The sequence below is a fragment of the Heloderma suspectum genome, chromosome 7 (genome assembly GCF_057233095.1).
Source record: "Heloderma suspectum isolate Gila_16-S chromosome 7, 16-S_ref, whole genome shotgun sequence".
NCBI classification, from domain to species: domain Eukaryota; kingdom Metazoa; phylum Chordata; class Lepidosauria; order Squamata; family Helodermatidae; genus Heloderma; species Heloderma suspectum.
Window position 1 is genome coordinate 93444555 of NC_139464.1, and position 23204 is coordinate 93467758.

At 43.6% G+C, this 23204-nt stretch overlaps 1 protein-coding gene across 1 annotated transcript; it reads left to right on the plus strand.

Moving 5' to 3' along the window:
• Window positions 1-1231: 1231 nt before the first annotated feature.
• Window positions 1232-22485, plus strand: LOC146340071 (phospholipase A2 inhibitor and Ly6/PLAUR domain-containing protein-like). Its single transcript, XM_084810910.1, has 4 exons — window positions 1232-1674; window positions 2682-2837; window positions 18025-18165; window positions 21117-22485. Exons 1-4 carry the CDS (start codon window positions 1614-1616, stop codon window positions 21323-21325), a joined length of 567 nt encoding a protein of 188 aa, XP_084667036.1. The 5' UTR covers window positions 1232-1613; the 3' UTR covers window positions 21326-22485.
• The last annotated feature ends 719 nt before the right edge of the window (window positions 22486-23204 follow it).

The window sequence follows — 23204 nt, forward strand, 5'->3', positions numbered from 1 at the left end:
CATTAAGAGGAAATACCGGGATATCAGGGTATTGAAAGCAGGAGCACGGAAGTGGGAAATTCCGGTTCCAATTCAAGGCGGGTACTGCGTAGTGTGAAAGGCGGGCGGTGAAACGTCATTGGAAGCGAAAAAAGGTGGTAAGTGTAGATCCAGCCAATATCCTTCCTTGTTTTGTTTAATCCTCAACAGAAACCAGGGCTGTATGTTGTCCATGATTCTGCAGTCGCAGAAATTTGATCTGTGATCATATGCTATTTGGTATTGGACATAGAAATCAGCATCTGAGAATCTTTTTCTCTCGTTTGAAAGCGTGTTTCTAGGCTATACAGCTGCAAAGATAAATTTGAAAGTGTGTGAGCAATGCCTAACAAAATCTCAGAAGGCAGACCAGGGACCGGGGCTTCACAGTTCTAGGTTCTGTATCTCTTGCAAAATTCTATTTATTTATTTATTTATTTATTTATTTATTTATTTCTATACCGCCCAATAGCCGGAGCTCTCTATTATGTCAATTAGACAAATTATGCAGATTTGTGCAAATTTGTCTAATTTACATAATATTGCCAGTCTTAGGATTCTACTTCTTTGCTGCAGAAGTTAGTTGTTTTTTTTAAAGGGCAGAATATGTATAGACAGTCTTGTCAAAAACAATCTTGTGAAGTAGCTTAAGCTTAGAAAGGAAGACTCACCCAAAACCGGTCAGAAAGTTTCTTAGCTGGGGATGAACAGGTATATGAACCAGAGCAACAGGTTATGTCTATTGCTAATGTTGCCTCATCTTAGCAAGGTGCTAGGACTCATTCTTTGTCTCCTACACTGATGAAAATCAAGAGTGAACATCTCAAGATGTTTCTCTACATGAGGCCCTTTGGACTTGTTTTGCAGGGCCAGCATCAAGGGTGGCATGGTTGGGACCTGCCAAAGGCCCACACCCCAGCAAGGGCCTTCTGACAAGAGCCCCTTGGACCTGATCCTCCTCTTCACCATTGCAATCTGCTTGTACATCTTGCTCTGGTCCAGCCAATAGTGGTGGCGTGAAGGAAGTGCAGTAGCTCCTCCTGTTTGTCATCATTGCTATCACTGCCTCCTTGCTCACTGATAGCAATGATGAGAAATGGGAGGCAGCAGCTAGCAACAATGCTGGAGAGAAGGTAGACTCACTGAGAGAGAGGAGCCCATTGGGGTGGTCTTACCCAAGGGCCCTCCAAAACTTTGAGCTGGTACTGTTTAGACTGACACTAATCCAGATGCTAGGAATGTATGACACGTGCTCTACTTTTCCTCCCAGTCCTTGTAAACATGCAACTATATACACACACCCATTACTCCTCTAAGTTAACCATGGAGACCATTTTTGACCCTAACAGGCAAATACTTCTGCTTCAGTAAAATAGATGCGAAGCTGCAGGGGGAACTTCCATCCTGACAGTGCCTTAGGTCCAGTCATTCCTTCCCTGAAAAGTAGCTGAAATGACAGAAGTGACAGCCAATTGGTAAAACCAATTAAGACAATACCTTTCCTCCCCCCGCTCCCCTCTTTTCTTCTTCTTCTTCCAGGGACTGCTCTGCAATGTGAAGTTTGCACAGGACTAGGCTACAATTGTACCGGTGAAATGGAGACTTGCCCCCCAGAGCATGATTTTTGTGGCATCACTATATTTGAAAGCCAATGGGGTAAGCAGCACCAGATAATGTGTTTTCCATTACAACTGGTTTATGATTGTCAGAATTTAGAAAATGGTACTCATGTTTTGTTGCTGCAGATTGGAGAAGGCCTGCTATAGGTTTTCCTGCCATTGGAAGTGTTACAGGTGGCCATCTTATTAAGAGTCTTCTCTGTGGTGGCCTCCTTTCTATGGTATTCTCTGCCTAGCTAGCCAGGAGGTAAAGGCTTTCCTTTTTGAAAGCATTCTGCACTTAGCATGGACTTTTAACATTCGTGCTTTTGTTTTATGCATTAAGTTAGTATTTTGTTGCCTGTATTTTATTTATGTATATTAGAGTTCATTTTGTAATCTGTTTCAAGATTGTCTGGGAAGCTAATAATAATAATTTTAAAAAATGAAATAAAATTGAAAAGCATTGTGATTGCATCAATGTGAGAGGTGGCTTACCATACAGGCCTTTAATCTTTAATCTTTAATTTAACATACCTATCCAAGGACTGAGATCTGTTGGAGGGGCCCTCCTCTGCTTCCCACTAGTGTGAGACATGCACTATGGTGGGTCGTGGGAGAGGGCCTTCTCTGTTGTGGCACCCCGGTTGTGGAATGCCCTCCCCTTGGAGGCCTGAAATTGGTCTCATTTCAGTGCCAAGTAAAAACATGGCTTTTTTACCAAAGCCTTTGAGGGCTAAATGCATTCCCTAAAGTAGCACACTGTTTTAACTGTTTTATTGTTTTAGATTTTAATTAGTATCAGCTTGTTCATGGTTTAATATGTTTTTAGCTGTTTAAATTATTTATTGTTTTATACTGTTTAAATTTATTTTATCTGTACATCGCCCTGAGATCTTAATGATATAAGGTGGGATACAAATGTTTTAAATAAATAAATAACATAATAAAAATAAATCTTCCCACTTCTCTGTGGGATGTGAATTTAAATAAATGATTCACTTTTGAACTTCTGTCCATCTTCATTATCTGCTACAAATTCCCAACTCTTTTTCCCCCCTGCAGAAGAATTAAAGGTTCAGGGGATTGTTAAGAACTGTGTTCCATCCAGTGTCTGTGAAGCTGGTTCTGCTGATATTAACCTGGGTAAAAAAGGAAGATCAAGGACAAGTGTTTCCTGCTGTAAGGGTGATGCCTGCAATACAGCCTCTCCTGCTAAATGTAGGTAGCCATTGTACTCCCTGGTCCTTTTGCACATCCCACTGCACAAACATCTCGGTCCTTTTGTTAAAGGAGGTGTGGCCAGGCACTTTGCCTCTCCAAGCAAGGGCATTGCACAATAAGATATACAGCCCAGGTGCCCCTGCAATGTCTCATAGGATGCTGAGGCTCTCTGGCTGTTCAGTGCTTCATTGATACCCCTAAAAATATTACTATCCTAAGAGATTACTTGGATTGCTTATACCAGGGGTGGGTAACTTGTGGTCCTCTCATCATGCCACACCACTGACTATGCTGGCTAGGGCTGATGGGAGTTGTAGGCGAAAACATCTGGAGAACCACAAGTTCCCCACTATGAAGCCGTCCCTAGGATCCAGGTTACATGTTGCACCTGCCACAAGGATGGGGTTGAAAATGGTGCCCCTTTGCAAGTTCCCCCCTTCCTGTTGCTGGAATGTAGAGCTGGAGTAAGCCTTCTTCACAGATCACGGCTCTTCTCCTCACCTACAATGAATATGTGAATGGCCGGCAGGCAGAAGGGTCCAGTCCCCAACATACATCGGCAACATACTTTGCACCCATGCATTCTAGTGTGTGGATAGCAGGAGATGGAGCCTGCCGCTGCCCACCACCCACATCTTCATTGTACACCCGAAGGAGAACCCTAAAGTGTGGAGCAAGCCATAGTGTCATAATGTGGTGAGTTTGACTGCACCCCACCAGTGGCGGCCAGTGGCGTTGAGCAGGATGGAGAAACTCACAATGTGATCATTTCTGCAGCATGTGGCCAGGGTTTCTAGACATTATGGGGTTGCGGGTGGGGGAATTCACCACAAAGTTGTTGTTTTCTGCACCATTCCTGTCCTCTGTCTATTTGTAAGCTCCTTTCTTAGATTATGGATGTTGAAGCAGTGAAATGGCAGGGCAGGGGAGTGGCAAGTGTCTCTGACTTATGGTAGAGTTTCCCACCCTTGCTGAAAAATAGCGGAGGACCATTCCATGCACCTCATTGCCTCACATAACTCTAAAAATGGATGCAGGTCAAGGGTTGTACTGTAGCAGCCATATCGGGGGTCAGACTAAGTAGCCTCTTGCAGTCTTATGCTTCATGTTCTTGCTGAGCTCTTTCTCCCTTGAATATATTGTTGTAAGCTGACGAGACACAGGAATTCCTTATCTTGTCAAAGGTCATACAATTGTATATCTTGTTCTCTGCTGTTCTCTTCTGTTCTCTCCTTATCATGGCTACCCTATAACCCAGTTCTTGTATTATAAACAATGGTGCTAGGAGGAAAAATGTTGAGGATTGCAACCCCATGCGGGAGGGGGAGGAGGAGACGTTTCATATGTGTCACAATGTCTATAAAACCAATGTGCTGATGTATTTCGGGGCTTCTGGCTCTTTGGAAACGATTCCAGCCTTAAGCCCGCGCGTTAAATAAAGAATCTCTTTTTCCTTCACTCCGTGGTCTCTCTGACTCTGGGTTCTGCAACATAAATGGTGCCGTGACTCGGATGTGGCAGGCTCTGAGCCAGACAGGTGGCAGTTGCCTGCTCTTGATCGCCGCACCGGGAAGACGAGCTCGGCGCATGCCTCCCTTTCTTGGTGCCACCGACCTTTTTGTCGAGTGAATGGGAGAAAGCCTGCACCGGGATCGCCCAAACGGCAGCGAGCAGCAAGAGAACCTTGGGAAGCGGAGGAAGGAACTTGAGCCCTGCCTGTATTGCAGCTGCAATTGAGTTGAAACCCACATTGGAAGCCTTCAGGAGAAAGGCAAGTATATGGGAAAAAGAGGGCCCCGCCTTTAGGGAGAAAGGCCACTGGGCAGAAAAAAAGAGGGCCCCGCCTTATGAAGAAGGTCAGTGTTGGTGGTATACGTATACAAAAGAACCTACTCCTTGCGGGTAGAAGGGGGGCCTGATCACACCCCCGAGTGGGCGCCAGTACCCAGCACGCCAGTACTCAGTAGGAAGCTGAAGAAGCTGGGGAAGCCGTTTTCCGCTCTGGTAAAAAGTGGGAAAAGTGGGTGGCAGGGACATATAGATGTAGTGGAGAGACTGATGATTGTGTGAGTGGCTACTGCGGTTTCTGAAGCATACCGTTGACCGTCTGGGTGCCCAGGCCAGTAGCAAAGTGCGTGGTGTGAAAAATCCTCTTGTGTCGGCCAGTGAGACCCCTTACTCACTGACCAATTCCCATTCCCTAATTGTGTCTGTCTTCAATTTAAGAGGGAGGCTATGGGTGGTGGGGGAAGCAAACCTTGCACCCCCTTGAGATGTATGTCAAACAAAGAAAGAAAAAGGTTTTTTTAAAAAGATTCAGAATAGAAAGAGAAAACAGCAAAAAGCTCAAGGTCGAGCTGAGAGGAAAAAAAGAACAAGATCTGAGGCTGTTAATTAGAAAAATGTTGCAGGACAGTCTGGCTTTTAACAAAGCGTGGGAGCGTGAGAGTGTAAGGCCGAAGAAGTAGCTGTTAGCCTAGCGCGCCGAGAGAGGGGGGGCAGGAAAATTGCCCACAACGTTCTGAGTTGTACAACATCATCACCTCGCCTAATTGAAATAAAATCCCTAAGAAATGGAAACTGAAAAGACCCAAAAGATGAAGGCAAAATAGAAAATAAAGGTGAAGAATCAGCCCCCAGAGCACAGGCTAGACCCCTCTTCGAGTGAAAAGTGTGCCATAAGACTGTCCCAAAGCAGAATGAAGCAGAAAGACCACGTTGAAGATCTCTGTCAAGGTAACCGTGTTTAGCTTTGAACTGTGTTAAAATTGCATAGAGCCTGTAGCTACTGACCATCAGCTATATGATTTCTGAAGAGCGTAACCATTAAGCTTTTGCCGTGGGATTCCCTGCAATGAAGAAATCTCACTGATTTGAGTGTCCAGTGTTACACTGCCTAAGTGTGTGTGCTGAAGAGACCGAGAAACCAGACAGCATGTTCCTGGCCAAGCCAAAATCACGCTACTACCATGCTCCTGAAAGCTGCAATAAACTGTGTAAGCTGGGAGACCCAACCTGATTGAGAAGAAAAGAAGATATTGGAGCAACTGTCTTAAAAAACAATGAGATCTGTGTAGCTGGCTGGCTGACGCTGTCAGTGATGTTACAACTTTAAATTAAGACTGTTTTCCTGTTTGAGGCCCCAGCGAAGAAAGCTAACCTGAGTTATTTGTTGCCTGTGCCAAAGCAAGAATTTGGCTGCCCTGTACCTCATCGTGTCCTGTTTTGAGCTTGGGATTTACAAATACAAACAAACTGAGAAGCTTGCCTTTGAAGTCCTGCAAATCACCCCACCGCCTCCACGAAAATTAATGGCTGCTTGAAAAATGCAAGTATAAGGCGATGCCCATCACCCCCCAGCGTCCTGAGTTTCGGCACTCAGTGTTTCAGTGCTTTCGTGTACCAGGTTAGAAGAGAAAAAAAAAGAGTAAGTTTTTAAAATGTCTGTGAGAGAACCTGACAGAGGTAGAATAAAATTTACAAAGGAGTTGCCCAGGTTAAAGTGTCACGGCTAGAGAGCTGAGCTGTGCGGCTCTGTTTAGACAGAGGCCTTGCTAAAAAGTTAAAGGCCCTTGTCTGTCAGAAGGGGTGTAGGGCCACACTTTCCCTTTTTAAACTGATGCAAAAGTAGAGAGCCTTTGCTGGAAACATCGCATCTTCATTGCCCAGAGCCGTCTCTGTTTGCTTCCATCAATGTCTGGGCTTTTTAGAGACACTCTGCACATGGACTAAAATTTTAAATTGTCAAAGACTTGCCATGGACAGTGCTATGAAGCTTTTGATAAACTTGAACTCTCATCGCTGTAGACTGTGTGTCTGTGTTTGTAGTCAGCTCAGTGTACAGCAGGCTGAGTTTGATCTATAACTTTTAAATTTCCTTCTGCCAGAACTCATGCAGCATAGAGTTGCCGATGCAAAAATGGTGACCTAGAACTCTGCGTGTGTGGGTATGCCCGTCCCTTGATTTTAATGAGCCCTGAGCTTTCAGCCAGAAGAGCAGTATAATTGCTGGATCTGCTCCATCATGCCTTACCATGCAAGAATTGTTTTCCATTCATTGTGTTAAATTGCAGAAAAAGTTTGTTGTGTATATTTTATGATTTCTTAAATATCATAAAATATATGTGATATTTGCAGATTAGTGTTAGTTGCAACTCCAAATAATACTAAGTGTGGTTCCCAATGGATGACAAGGAAAGAAAGACAAAAGCAAGTAAAAAAGAAGAAATAGAAAAAGTAGCAGACAGATAGAGAAGAGAGAAAAAAAAAGAAAGAAAGAAAAGGCAAGAGGCAAAGAAAAAAACATTTATAAAAAAGAAGCGTGGCCATAGTTGCCCCCAGGGTAAATTAAAAGCAGCTGATTGTGCCTGGAGCTTATTACCTGGGGTAAAGTAGCCACAATAATGTAATAGTTCTTTAAGATGAAGAAAATGTAACTAGAAGGTGAAGAAGAGCCTATCCCAAATGTGTGTCATTGGGACTAGTGTAAGGCAGAAAGGTTTAAGTAAGTGAGTTTAACTTGAAAAAGACAAATAAAGAGACAAGGCTGGTGCATGGAGCAGAAAGTTTTGTGTAAAAAGTTTGAAACATGTTCTGCAATACAGGCAGATCAGCAAAGAAAAAGAAAGCAAAAGAAAGAGAAAAAATTTGTCTTCCCATACTAATAAATAAAAGTGTTATCAAGCACTTTGGGAAGCGAAGTTGTTTACAGGAAGCTGTGCCTGAGAACCAAGCACTTCTAGCCTATGCTGAAAATGCTTGCTAGTGTTGTGCTGCCTCATGGGTAACATGTATGGTATAAAACCCATTTAGCCCAATAGCTCGTGGTTCAGAGAAGCTGTCTGATCCAACCATTAAGTACGCCTGTGTGCTGTAAGTTACCCAATAAAGTCTCCTTGTAAGTACCCTCCCCCCGCTGAAATCCCAAAACACAAGTGGGGCTAGAGCGCCTCACCCAGTATCAAACCCTGCTGTTAAAAGCCATGAAAGCAGGTATGAAGAAGTCAGTTAATATGACCAAAGTGTCTAAAGTGCTGCAAGGTGCCACCGAGGCCCCAGAGCGTGCTTGGAGCGTCTTTCAAATGCCTATCGCCAGTATAACCCCCTCCCTCAACCCAGAGGCCCAAGAAGACGTGGCGTGGACAAAAGAAAAAAAGAAGACCTGGCAGAGGCAAAAGATTCTTAAAAAAGAACCAGTGTGCCCAGTGTGGACAAGATGGACATTAGTGGCATGAATGCCCAAATAAAATAAATCAAATACACAAAGGAGAAAACCAAAGGGGCCAAAATGGGCGAAGAGGGAGACAGCTTGAGAAGGGCCGTGACATTGACTTCATAATTGACACTGGAGCAGCATCAAAAGCAAGCAAACGTTAGCCTTAAACAAGAAGTTCAAACACTGAGCAAAGTTCTTCAAGCCCAGCGTCGCTTTGTCTTAAAAAAATAAGCCATTCCCATCACAGAAGCTCATCCTTCCCAACCAAGAGTTAAAGTATAAGTTAAAGAGGGAAAAATAACCCTTTGACTCCCAGATGGAGAGGACTGAAAACTGTCATACTTTCCACCCCCGCAGCTATGAAAACAGCTAGAATTAAACCCTGGATACATTAGACACGAGTCAAGAAAGCGAGAGGGGGAGAGTAGACTGTAAACAGAAATCCTGAAAATCCTTTAAAAATCATTCTGAAAAAGCAGTAAGAAGACTCAGGCTAGACCTTACTGTGGACACACCGGGAGACTGTCCCCCTGCGTACGGTCAGACCTGCAACTGGAGAATTGAAGAAGGGGACTAGACCCTACTGCAGCTTGCCAGGTGAATAGCTGCCCAGCGTACGGTCAGATCCCAAAGAAGATCAAACATGCGTGTTGTAGTGTTAGTAGTGTTGCATTGTGTCTCCTTAATAAGGTGCAAAAAGGGGGGCCAGCCCCTGAAAGGAAAAGTTTGTCCCAGTGATTTGCTGATAATTACTGGCTTCACCTGGCTAACATCACGAAAGTAAAACATTTTTGTTTGCCAAGAGGTATACCTGTGTAGCAGCCATATCGGGGATCAGACTAAGTAGCCTCATGCAGTCTCATGCTTCATGTTCTTGCTGAGCTCTTTCTCCCTTGAATATATTGTTGTAAGCTGACGAGACACAGAAATTCCTTATCTTGTCAAAGGTCATACAATTGTATATCTTGTTCTCTGCTGTTCTCTTCTGTTCTCTCCTTATCATGGCTACCCTATAACCCAGTTCTTGTATTATAAACAATGGTGCTAGGAGGAAAAATGTTGAGGATTGCAACCCCATGCGGGAGGGGGAGGAGGAGCCGTTTCATATGTGTCACAATGTCTATAAAACCAATGTACTAATGTAAATCGGGGCTTCTGGCTCTTTGGAAACGATTCCAGCCTTAAGCCCGCGCGTTAAATAAAGAATCTCTTTTTCCTTCACTCCGTGGTCTCTCTGACTCTGGGTTCTGCAACATAAATGGTGCCGTGACTCGGATGTGGCAGGCTCTGAGCCAGACAGGTGGCAGTTGCCTGCTCTTGATCGCCGCACCAGGAGGACGAGCTCGGCGCATGCCTCCCTTTCTTGGCGCCACCGACCTTTTTGTCGAGTGAATGGGAGAAAGCCTGCACCGGGATCGCCCAAACGGTAGTGAGCAGCAAGAGAACCCTGGGAAGCGGAGGAAGGAACTTGAGCCCTGCCTGTATCGCAGCTGCAATTGAGTTGAAACCCACATTGGAAGCCTTCAGGAGAAAGGCAAGTATATGGGAAAAAGAGGGCCCCGCCTTTAGGGAGAAAGGCCACTGGGCAGAAAAAAAGAGGGCCCCGCCTTATGAAGAAGGTCAGTGTTGGTGGTATACGTATACAAAAGAACCTACTCCTTGCGGGTAGAAGGGGGGCCTGATCACACCCCCGAGTGGGCGCCAGTACCTAGCACGCCAGTACTCAGTAGGAAGCTGAGGAAGCTGGGGAAGCCGTTTTCCGCTCTGGTAAAAAGTGGGAAAAGTGGGTGGCAGGGACATATAGATGTAGCGGAGAGATTGATGATTGTGTGAGTGGCTACTGCGGTTTCTGACGCATACCGTTGACCGTCCGGGTGCCCAGGCCAGTAGCAAAGTGCGTGGTGTGAAAAATCCTCTTGTGTCGGCCAGTGAGACCCCTTACTCACTGACCAATTCCCATTCCCTAATTGTGTCTGTCTTCAATTTAGGAGGGAGGCTATGGGTGGTGGGGGAAGCAAACCTTGCACCCCCTTGAGATGTATGTCAAACAAAGAAGGAAAAAGGTTTTTTTTAAAAAAAGATTCAGAATAGAAAGAGAAAACAGCAAAAAGCTCAAGGTCGAGCTGAGAGGAAAAAAAACAAGATCTGAGGCTGTTAATTAGAAAAATGTTGCAGGACAGTCTGGCTTTTAACAAAGCGTGGGAGCGTGAGAGTGTAAGGCCGAAGAAGTAGCTGTTAGCCTAGCGCGCCGAGAGAGGGGGGGCAGGAAAATTGCCCACAACATTCTGAGTTGTACAACATCATCACCTCGCCTAATTGAGATAAAATCCCTAAGAAATGGAAACTGAAAATGAAGACCCAGAAGATGAAGGCAAAATAGAAAATAAAGGTGAAGAATCAGCCCCCAGAGCACAGGCTAGACCCCTCTTCGAGTGAAAAGTGTGCCATAAGACTGTCCCAAAGCAGAATGAAGTGGAAAGACCACGTTGAAGATCTCTGTCAAGGTAACCGTGTTTAGCTTTGAACTGTGTTAAAATTGCATAGAGCCTGTAGCTACTGACCATCAGCTATATGATTTCTGAAGAGCGTAACCATTAAGCTTTTGCCGTGGGATTCCCTGCAATGAAGAAATCTCACTGATTTGAGTGTCCAGTGTTACACTGCCTAAGTGTGTGTGCTAAAGAGACCGAGAAACCAGACAGCATGTTCCTGGCCAAGCCAAAATCACGCTACTGCCATGCTCCTGAAAGCTGCAATAAACTGTGTAAGCTGGGAGACCCAACCTGATTGAGAAGAAAAGAAGATATTGGAGCAACTGTCTTGAAAAACAATGAGATCTGTGTAACTGGCTGGCTGACGCTGTCAGTGATGTTACAACTTTAAATTAAGACTGTTTTCCTGTTTGAGACCCCAGCGAAGAAAGCTAACCTGAGTTATTTGTTGCCTGTGCCAAAGCAAGAATTTGGCTGCCCTGTACCTCATCGTGTCCTGTTTTGAGCTTGGGATTTACAAATACAAACAAACTGAGAAGCTTGCCTTTGAAGTCCTGCAAATCACCCCACCGCCTCCCCGAAGATTAATGGCTGCCTGAAAAATGCAAGTATAAAGCGATGCCCATCACCCTCAGCGTCCTGAGTTTCGGCACTCAGTGTTTCAGTGCTTTTGTGTACCAGGTTAGAAAGGAAAAAAAAAAGAGTAAGTTTTTAAAATGTCTGTGAGAGAACCTGACAGAAGTAAAATAAAATTTACAAAAGAGTTGCCCAGGTTAAAGCATCATGGCTAGAGAGCTGAGCTGTGCGGCTCTGTTTAGACAGAGGCCTTGCTAAAAAGTTAAAGGCCCTTGTCTGTCAGAAGGGGTGTAGGGCCACACTTTCCCTTTTTAAACTAATGCAAAAGTGGAGAGCCTTTGCTGGAAACATCACATCTTCATTGCCCAGAGCCGTCTCTGTTTGCTTCCATCAATGTCTGGGCTTTTTAGAGACACTCTGCACATGAACTAAAATTTTAAATTGTCAAAGACTTGCCATGGACAGTGCTGTGAAGCTTTTGATAAACTTGAACTCTCATCGCTGTGGACCATGTGTCTGTGTTTGTAGTCAGCTCAGTGTACAGCAGGCTGAGTTTGATCTATAACTTTTAGATTTCCTTCTGCCAGAACTCATGCAGCATAGAGTTGCCGATGCAAAAATGGTGACCTAGAACTCTTTGCGTGTGTGGGTATGCCCGTCCCTTGATTTTAATGAGCCCTGAGCTTTCAGCCAGAAGAGCAGTATAATTGCTGGATCTGCTCCATCATGCCTTACCATGCAAAAAGTGTTTTCCATTCATTGTGTTAAATTGCAGAAAAAGTTTGTTGTGTATATTTTATGATTTCTTAAATATCATAAAATATATGTGATATTTGCAGATTAGTGTTAGTTGCAACTCCAAATAATACTAAGTGTGGTTCCCAATGGATGACAAGGAAAGAAAGACAAAAGCAAATAAAAAAGAAGGAATAGCGAAAGTAGAAGACAGATAGAGAAGAGAGAGAAAGAAAAGAAAAGGCAAGAGGCAAAAAAAAAACATTTATAAAAAAGAAGCGTAGCCATAGTTGCCCCCAGGGTAAATTAAAAGCAGCTGATTGTGCCTGGAGCTTATTACCTGGGGTAAAGTAGCCACAATAATGTAATAGTTCTTTAAAATGAAGAAAATGTAACTAAAAGGTGAAGAAGACCCTATCCCAAATGTGTGTCATTGGGACTAGTGTAAGGCAGAAAGGTTTAAGTAAGTTTAACTTGAAAAAGACAAATAAAGAAACAAGGCTGGTGCATGGATCAGAAAGTTTTATATAAAAAGTTTGAAACATGATCTGCAATACAGGCAGATCAGCAAAGAAAAAGAAAGCAAAAGAAAGAAAAAATTTGTCTTCCCATACTAATGAATAAAAGTGTTATCAAGCACTTTGGGAAGCGAAGTTGTTTACAGGAAGCTGTGCCTGAGAACCAAACACTTCTAGCCTATGCTGAAAATGCTTGCTAGTGTTGTGCTGCCTCATGGGTAACATGTATGGTATAAAACCCATTTAGCCCAATAGCTCGTAGTTCAAAGAAGCTGTCTGATCCAACCATTAAGTATGCCTGTGTGCTGTAAGTTACCCAATAAAGTCTCCTTGTAAGTAAATCCCCCCCTCGCTAGAATCCCAAAACACAAGTGGGGCTAGAGCGCCTCACCCAGTATCAAACCCTGCTGTTAAAAGCCATGAAAGCAGGTATGAAGAAGTCAGTTAATATGACCAAAGTGTCTAAAGTGCTGCAAGGTGCCACCGAGGCCCCAGAGCGTACTTGGAGCATCTTTCAAATGCCTATCGCCAGTACACCCCCCTCGACCCAGAGGCCCAAGAAGACGTAAACGAAAAAAGAAAAGAAGAAGACCCGGCAGAGGCAGAAGATTCTTAAAAAAAGAACCAGTGTGCCCAGTGTGGACAAGATGGACATTAGTGGCATGAATGCCCAAATAAAATACATCAAATACACAAAGGAAAAACCCAAAGAGGCCAGAATGGGCGAAGAGGGAGACAGCTTGAGAGGGGCCGTGATATTGACTGTGAGGGGCCGTGACATTGACTTCATAATTGACACTGGAGCAGCATCAAAAGCAAGCAAACATTAGCCTTAAACAAGAAGTTCAAACACTGAGCAAAGTTCTTCAAGCCCAGCGTCGCTTTGTCTTAGAAAATAAGCCATTCCCATCACAGAAGTTCATCCTTTCCAACCAAGAGTTAAAGTATGAGTTAAAGAGGGAAAAATAACCCTTTGACTCCCAGATGGAGAGGACTGAAAACTGTCATACTTTCCACCCCCACAGCTATGAAAGCAGCTAGAGTTAAACCTTGGATACATTGGACACGAGTCAAGAGAGCGAGAGGGGGAAAGTAGACCATAAACAGAAATCCTGAAAATCCTTTAAAAATCATTCTAAAAAAGCAGTAAGAAGACTCAGGCTAGACCTTACTGTGGACACACCGGGAAACTGTCCCCCTGCGTATGGTCAGACCTGCAACTGGAGAATTGAAGAAGGGGACTAGACCCTACTGCAGCTTGCCAGGTGAATAGCTGCCCAGCGTACGGTCAGATCCCAAAGAAGATCAAACATGCGTGTTGTAGTGTTAGTAGTGTTGCATTGTGTTTCCTTAATAAGGTGCAAAAAGGGGGGCCAGCCCCTAGATAGAAAAAGTTTGTCCCAGGGATTTGCTGATAATTACTGGCTTCACCTGGCTAACATCACGAGAGTAAAACATTTTTGTTTGCCAAAAGGTATACCTGCAAACAGGCTTATTAGCTCTTGCCTAATACCTGTCTGTAGACATCCTGGGAAAATTCAAAAAAATACCATGTTAAAAGTTTATGGTGTAAGTTTAACTTATTCCCAAAATGCTAATTGGGGCGTAGTTGCAAAGATCCTACCCCCTACAGAGTTCACTCTACGCACCCCCATCATTGCTGAAACAAATGCTACATGTGCACGAATGCTTAATTGTCAAAAAATTGTCCAGAAAATACAAAGCTATCCCTGGCCCCCTTCCACTGTAATAAAATTCAAAACATATCTTTTAATGATGCCCACATACTTTTGCCTCATGGATGGTTTTAGACATGTAGTTCCCGCACTTGGTCATTCATTCCTGCCAACTTGTCTAATAACCACCCATGTTGCCTCAGCCGCCAATTGAACAGGTGCCAATTCTTCCCCTGTAGCCCGAGAAAATCTGTCAACGGCAGCCTCGAGCACTCCAACTAACTAAAAATTGTAATAGTCATGTGCAGTTATATTCTGACTCAGAAAAATTGGCCTTAGCAATGTCACTGGTTAAGGTTCCAGGTTTAGCCTTGGCTGATGGTCTGGAAATCAACCGGTTAGCTTGCAGCTTAGCCAAAAGCATAAATGCCACCTCACGAGCATTGTCATTGTTAAATAAAAAGCTGCGTGATCTAAAAGGTGCAGTTCTAGAAAACAGAGCTGGTATAGATTACCTCTTCCTTCTTCATCATTTAAGTTGTGAGACACACCAAAAGCTCTGTTGTTTTAACTTAACTGATAATGGCAATGCTGTAGATGAACAGATCAACAAGCTGCACAATATAGTAGCTTACAAAACAATAAAACAAAACAATTAGCTCAATTAGTTAACCCCTTGGCTTCCAGATCTTAGCTAGCTTAAAAGCATTGTTCATCCTAATTCTACCAGTATTGTTCATAAAAGTTCTGTTATGTCTCTGCGTTCCTTGTCTTATGCGCTGTTTAACCAATCTGTTTTATGTCTCAGCTAGTAAAACTGCTGCCCTCTACGCTCTAATAGCCCAACAAGAGGCTAAGTAATATGTATGTCACAAAAAGCTTTGTATAGTTATCAGTAATGCTATAATTGTAATGAAATTATGCATTTAAGGGGGGAATGTAGCAGCCATATCGGGGATCAGACTAAGTAGCCTCATGCAGTCTCATGCTTCATGTTCTTGCTGAGCTCTTTCTCCCTTGAATATATTGTTGTAAGCTGACGAGACACAGAAATTCCTTATCTTGTCAAAGGTCATACAATTGTATATCTTGTTCTCTGCTGTTCTCTTCTGTTCTCTCCTTATCATGGCTACCCTATAACCCAGTTCTTGTATTATAAACAATGGTGCTAGGAGGAAAAATGTTGAGGATTGCAACCCCATGCGGGAGGGGGAGGAGGAGCCGTTTCATATGTGTCACAATGTCTATAAAACCAATGTACTAATGTAAATCGGGGCTTCTGGCTCTTTGGAAACGATTCCAGCCTTAAGCCCGCGCGTTAAATAAAGAATCTCTTTTTCCTTCACTCCGTGGTCTCTCTGACTCTGGGTTCTGCAACACCTGCAAACAGGCTTATTAGCTCTTGCTTAATACCTGTCTGTAGACATCCTGGGAAAATTCAAAAAGATACCATGTTAAGAGTTTACAGTGTTAAGTTTAACTTATTCCCAAAATGCTAATTGGGGCGTGGTTGCAAAGATCCTACCCCCTACAGAGTTCACTCTATGCACCCCCATCGTTGCTGAAACAAATGCTACGTGTGCACGAATGCTTAATTGTCAAAAATTTTTCCAGAAAATATAAAGCTATCCCTGGCCCCCTTCCGCTGTAATAAAATTCAAAACATATCTTTTAATGATGCCCACATACTTTTGCCTCATAGTTTTAAACATGTGGTTCCCGCACTTGGTCATTCATTCCTGCCAACTTGTCTAATAACCACCCATGTTGCCTCAGCCGCCAATTGAACTGGTGCCAATTCTTCCCCTGTAGCCCGAGAAAATCCGTTGACGGCAGCCTCGAGCACTCCAACTAACTAAAAATTGTAATAGTCATGTGCAGTTATATTTTGACTCAGAAAAATTGGCCTTAGCAATGTCACTGGTTAAGGTTCCAGGTTTAGCCTTGGCTGATAGTCTGGAAATCAACCGGTTAGCTTACAGCTTAACCAAAAGCATAAATGCCACCTCATGAGCATTGTCATTGTTAAATAAAGAGTTGCGTGATCTAAGAGGTGCAGTTCTAGAAAATACAGCTGGTATAGATTACTTCTTCCTTCTTCATCATTTAAGTTGTGAGACACACCAAAAGCTCTGTTGTTTTAACTTAACTGATAATGGCAATGCTGTAGATGAACAGATCAACAAGCTGCACAATATAGTAGCTAACAAAACAATAAGACAAAACAATTAGCTCAATTAGTTAACCCTTTGGCTTCCAGATCTTAGCTGGCTTGAAGCATTGTTCATCCTAATTCTACCAGTGTTGTTCATAAAAGTTCTGTTATGTCTCTGCGTTCCTTGTCTTATGCGCTGTTTAACCAATCTGGTTTATGTCTCAGCTAGTAAAACTGCTGCCCTCTACGCTCTAATAGCCCAACAAAAGGCTAAGTAATATGTATGTCACAAAAAGCTTTGTATGGTTATCAAAAATGCTATAATTGTAATGAAATTATGCATTTAAGGGGGGAATGTAGCAGCCATATCGGGGGTCAGACTAAGTAGCCTCTTGCAGTCTTATGCTTCATGTTCTTGCTGAGCTCTTTCTCCCTTGAATATATTGTTGTAAGCTGACGAGACACAGGAATTCCTTATCTTGTCAAAGGTCATACAATTGTATATCTTGTTCTCTGCTGTTCTCTTCTGTTCTCTCCTTATCATGGCTACCCTATAACCCAGTTCTTGTATTATAAACAATGGTGCTAGGAGGAAAAATGTTGAGGATTGCAACCCCATGCGGGAGGGGGAGGAGGAGACGTTTCATATGTGTCACAATGTCTATAAAACCAATGTGCTGATGTATTTCGGGGCTTCTGGCTCTTTGGAAACGATTCCAGCCTTAAGCCCGCGCGTTAAATAAAGAATCTCTTTTTCCTTCACTCCGTGGTCTCTCTGACTCTGGGTTCTGCAACAGTACCTGTGCTGCTCTCTGCTTCTGGGGAAAATCCTGGCAGCACAGGTATGTCTGAGGTGCAGGCCATCAGCCAGCTAGGAGCAGAGGTTTGCGTGGCTGAAGGGAAGGTCACCCTTCCTTTAGGCCTAGCAAAATATGGGTTTGGGACCAAAGGAGGGGGCTTCCTCACAGCCCCATACTTCAGCTCCAAAATTATCACTGGGTCTAGAACAGCTTTGATGTGGGATGAACGCGAGCAAGCTTACTCCATCCCTTTGACCCTAAACCTATTATGGGGAGTGACAGGAGATTCGAAGGAGATGCAGCCCTGTGTTCTGAGAGCTCTTAGGATGTTGTACTGGTCCCCCCCTCCCAGCCCGTGACCACCTCCTATGATTATATGAAGTCCCCAGGCAAACAGACTCTGAAGCGGCCTGGTGCTGCATTTGGAGAGTTCTCGCAATGCTGTGCCCGGTTTCCTCAGAATCTTCTTTGCCTCCACCCCATGCCACATGGGTTTAGGTCAAGAGGGTGAGGGTGAGCTATTATCCACTGGAATTAATGGAAGCTCCCCCCCCCCACCTGCACACTTAAAAATCCCCATATTTTGTGACTAGGGGGGGATTTGGGGAAGCAAATGTGGGGGATGGTTTAATCTTTTCCTCCCAATGAGCCTGGTCCTGATCTGAATCAGGCCTAAAAAGAAAAAAAGGTCCAGCTACACAGCACACAATTAACATAACTTGTAGTAATTTGACCCCAAAATTACCTTACAAGATTGTACATTTATGAAGAGTTTACAGTCTAAAAACTGTGGTTGGTATAATGAGTAACCAAGCTCTCAAACTAGGCATCTCTTCCATCTCAGGGGGAAAAGTTCTTGTGGGTTAGTGGGTGGAACAAATATCTCCCCCCTCACACACACACACACACACACACACACACACAATGTAGGCCAAAGAGATGCTACTGTGCAACAAGTTATGTTCTTAACACATAGTATCCTTCCAAGAAGCTGACTTTCTCTTCCTGTTTGTTCAGTGCCACAGTTAGATACCAAGCTCAATGGCCTGCAGTGCCCAGCCTGTTATGCTCCATTTTCTGAATCGTGCAGTGATGACACTGTTGACTGTGCTGGATCGGAATCTCAGTGCATCGATTTGGTTGGATTCGTACATTTCGGTAATTCATTTGTTCATGTGTGCTTTTGATTTCTGTTCTTAGAGATTTCAGCAATTATACCCATATCAAAAACTCATATCAGGTTTTTTTAAAAAATAAAAGTATACAGAGCTCCTAAGGCACGGAAGAAATCAGGACAAATGGTTGTTGGATCTTGTAGACTTCCAAGTAGCAACCTACAGCAACCTGAGTCAGAAAGTTCTCAAGCAACTCTAAGGAACACCTTGCTGAACTTCACTAAATGGCAAGGAAAATGTTGTTTTGATGAAGTTGGAGGGGTATGTGGCATATGGCATACATGCACACAACACACACACACACACACACAAGATCGGATCCAGGAACTGTCTTCCATGAGAAGGACTCCACTCACAGGTTTCTCTATCCAATTTTGGGGGATCTCCATCTCCCCACACACCACAGCACACCCCATTCATCAGGGTCTCTTGACTCTCCGTGAAGCATTTTCAGGAGGCTAGAGGGGCTGCCATGGGAAGGAGGGGGTTAGGAAGTCCACTTCCATCAGTGCAGTTGATCCAGTGTAAATCTAGATATAACCTATTTACATACACAGACACACACTTACAATCATAATTTTGCTTTTAATTCATTATAAAGGCATTCACAAGAGCCCTCTCCACACAAATAGAGCCAACACATGCCTCCTGCTCCTGCCCTTCCATATCCACATATTGAGCAGAATGTTGGCAAGGGTGGCGTGTGGACACATACACGTGTACATGCATAGATGGCACATTCTAGCAAGAACCACAGTCATGCTGCATTTATGTAGCAGAAGTCCTGTGTTCCAAAGCAATTGCAAAATTGGCACACATTTTCTAGTGCAATATTTGTACTGTAGCACATTTTGTCTCCCTTTATTATTAGTTATTTTGTGAGTATATATAGCCAGTTATGAAGTGATAACTTACTGCAATGAACACAAAATTCACTTAGGACAGCATTCGCTAACCTGGTACTATCCAGATGTTCTGGGTCACACAATTCCCATTTTCCCTGCCCATTGACCATGCTGGCTGGGGCTGATGGGAGTTGTTGTCCAAAGCATCTGGAAGGCATCAGCTTGGAGAAGGCTGGCTTAAGGTGTCGGTCATCTGCCTTGAGGAGGAGAATTTTACCATGCACTTCCACTGCAGGGCCTGGCATCAGCACTTGGTATTGCCATTGTCAATGCTTGCCCTGAGCCCCCCCCCCTTAAAAAAAAAAAAGTCTGCCTTGGCACTCTGAGCAGTGCCAGGAGCCTCTGGCTTTCTTCACATGTTTATCCTGCGATTGAGATTGCTCCTTCACGGAAGTTTGCGGGCTCTTTACATGATGCTGTGTTCCTCCAGGGCGTCTCCTGCACTAAATGCCCCTTGTTCCATTTTTAAATAGATCACAGATCATGAATTATCAAATTACCGCATTGTGTTCCGCTTGAGTTCCCTCCATGAAAAGAAGAGGCAAGAAGAGGAGCGAGATCAATACAAGATAATGGAAGACTCAGATACCGGGAGAAAGAGGGGGGAAGGGGGGGAAGGAAGCGCATGAAAAAGGGGGTGGTTGTGATCCTGCATTTAAAACAGAAGCAGAAAGCCTCATTTTAAATGTAGGATTTTAGGCTGGTGTAGAGATGCCCTCTGTCTAACCACCATTTCAATCTTGCACAATGCCCTGTAGCGATGTTATACTGGGACCATTGTGAGAAATTAAAATGGCAGCTACCCCAGCCACCTGGTGCTGCTTGGAGTGCTGCTGTTGCTGCCTACCACTACCACCAGGTAAGCCAGCCAGGGCCCACTAAGGGGGCCTATCAGAGCGCACTTTGCCCAGGACCTCCTCAAACTTTGCATCAGCTCTGTTCCACTGGATCAGAAATCTGATCAAGTGGTAAATTCTCCTCATCATAATGGTAGATAGAACAGACGGCTGGCAGCTTCCTTTGTGAATTTATCCTCACAGCAATGTCACCATTTGGTTACTTCATGAATAAATGTCTAACTTTAAATATCAAGTTAACCAAGGCAAAATTATTGTTATTGGTTCCTAGGTGGTCTCTGCTACTGTCCTAGTTGATTCTGCTGTCTGCCACATTGCTTTTTAAAAGTGCATTACGTTGTTTTTATGTTTATGTTGTATTATATTTGATTGTTATCCTGCCTTTTTACCAAAAAAAAAAAAAAAGGCAATCAATCAAAATTAAAGCACAAACAGAGCAAATCTCTCCCTTCTGAAAGTGGAAGGCCATCTGGGAAGTGTGGGAAGAATAATCTTTAGTTGGCATTTAGAAATGGATAGATGATTAACTATTGCCCCCTTGTGGCGAACACCCATCTTGTTCCAGAATCCATATTAGTGTAGTACCTTTATTAGGCCAACTCAAAGGTCACCAAAAATGGGCATGCTTCCAAAACCTTATCAGGCAAGACATAACGAAAAGTAGAGGGGGGAGGGGTTAAGCTGGAATAGGAGGGGGGGAAATCTGACTTGACATTAGTCATAAAGTCTACATGGTGAAAATCTTAAGATGACATGGGGAAGGAGTGTTTGCGTACATTCAAATGGGCTCTACCAGGCAATGTGACAAGTTCAGCTTTCACCTGGAACTGCTCCCAGGAGCGCTTGCAACCAGAAAGAAGCAAACCATGATTGATCTCCCATTTTTGAAAGTATAAAAACCAGCTGTTACTCAGAACAGTGGCTACTAGTCCTGATGGCTATTTGCTACCTCCAGTATCTGAGGCAGTACACCAGTTGCTGGGGAACATGGGTGGGAGGGTGCTGTTGCACTCATGTCCTGCTTGTGGGTTTCCTGTGGGCAGCTGGTTGGCCGCTGTGCGAGCAGAATTCTGGACTAGATGGACCCTTGGTCTAATCTGGCATGGCTCTTCTTATGTTCTTGTGTAACTTGTCTCCCTCTCCCATCTTGCTGTTGTCTTTCCGGATACCAGATGGAGCGTCTGAAAAAGTTGCCATGAAGGGTTGTGCTACCCAGGCTGTCTGCTCTGCTACTGTGGGCGGTGCAGCAACATTTACCGGAACCAGCTCAGCCATTACAAAGCTTGAATGCAGAGCAGCCACCAGCATAGCCAGCACACTGCCTGGACCAACTGGACTCTCCCTTTCAGCCATGGTCGGGTTCCTGCTGATCAAGCTCTGATCCCTAGAATCAACTGTGTTCATGAACAAGTGGGTGGAGCTGCTAAGCCAAGGCTTGTGCTAAACTTTAGCTCTCTCCTAGCATAACTGAACAAATGGGATAACCCGAGCATTAGCTCTTTTGTTTGTTATTTGTGGCATGATTGCTTAAAGTCTTAGGCCCAAATTAAGGAAAGAGTTTACTTATCCACATGTTTTATTTATGCATGGTTTGAGTCAACCACAGCGATATCATAATAATCATAGTATCAGAATTCATGGTCATAACAAGTGATGTCATATTGGTCTAGCAGTGGGATGCACCTGTCAAAGAATCCACCTGTTGCTTATCTAATGGGGTCACATCTGTCATTTTAATTATTTTATTGAGCTTTTGTATCTTTTTGTACCTTTATTGCTATTTGCTTAGAAACAGAGGTGCCAGAGGCCAAGATTGTTTGAAAGCCACACTTTCTGACACAGAAGGCCTTCTCCCATAATCTAAGACGAGTGCAAGGGCCAAATGCCATTTCAGAGAAGTTCTCAGGGGCCACATTCCAAAAATACCAGCATGCATAAAACCCTTACTGCCAGTAACTAAGCCTTAGGAGAGGGACTGCAACCTTTTAGAATGGGGGGAAACTACGCAGAAGCCAGGAAACACCAAACAATTGGTGGTTGGAGGAAAGGGGGTGGGGCCAGGGGAAAGAGAGGCCTTCTGGGGATCCTCAGAGGGCCAGATTTGACCCCCAGACCTGAGATTCTGCACCTCTGATCTAAGATGTGCAGTGGCTGTAGTTATTCAGTGCTGGGGGTAATCACTTTAAAATGCCATAGCTCTTCCCTGGCCATTAGGAACAAATAGCAAGTGAATATAAATCTGTGCAGAGTGCTTTGCCCTCCACACTGAGAAACAGTTCATATAATCCTTTCAGCCTGTAGCAGCTCTGGAGTTGTCCTTGAGCTGGTCTTATGCATATTGACATTAAACTCTGAAGCCAACACACGGCATCCCTCTACATCAGCTTTCCCCTGCTTTTTCTAAAAGAATGTGCCTATACCTAATTGACATTAAACTAGTGCAACAAACCAATTAAACGTTTGATTGAATAACAATTTGGCTTCTGACTACTTTTTTATTGCTAACTGATTTGTTAAATAGTAAAATCAATGACAGAAACCAAAACAAAGGAGCATTGATTTGTTTGTTATTTATTTAAGCTTTACATTCCTTCTGTGTGTGCTTTACAGCCTCTTCTTGAATTTCTGAGCAATGCATTGTTTGGTAGATTGCAACAATGATAAATCATGGCTTTCAGTTCTACTTTGCATTTTAGCTATTCTAAGCTGAAACATAGGCAACAGCATTCATATTAACTATATGAACTTTTAAAACATTGAACCTTCTATTAAGTGTCTGTTTATGAAAGATGCTTAATTAATCCAGTCTTAAGGTGGTAGTTGTTTTTAACAAGCTTCTAAATTCCCAGCTTGACATAAAATGTGTGATGGTTTCCATTTGCTCATAGCTGCAGTGGTTTCATTCATAGGCCTAGTGGGGTCAAATTTCAGGCTGGCTCACCCCCACATCATATATAAAATGTTCTGGATAAAATAAGGCTTGCTTGAGTATGTCCTATAATCTGTAAAACTCTGTGAATGGCCTGGGAGTGCCTGGTGTTGTAGTATTGCTTACACTACGTGAATATGGATTTGATCAGTGCTTGGATGGGAGACTAGAGGAAGCACAGTGTAAGTAGCTATGAACTTCCAAAAGGTACATCACTGGGGCTGTGTGAGAACTAGCCCATAATCTGTTTTTAAATCTCTACTTTAAAGTTCACTACATGAGAGATTTTGGTGAGTGTTGCAAGAACACAGGGTTGTATCCAATGTTAGTC

Excerpts from the sequence above, each read along its gene's own strand:
- LOC146340071 (XM_084810910.1), top strand. The coding sequence starts at position 1,614 with ATGGAGACTTGCCCCCCAGAGCATGATTTTTGTGGCATCACTATATTT. Across the intron at positions 1,675-2,681 it reads TATATTTGAAAGCCAATGGG|AAGAATTAAAGGTTCAGGGG; the intron begins GTAAGCAGCACC and ends TCCCCCCTGCAG. Across the intron at positions 18,166-21,116 it reads GGTTGGATTCGTACATTTCG|ATGGAGCGTCTGAAAAAGTT; the intron begins GTAATTCATTTG and ends TCCGGATACCAG.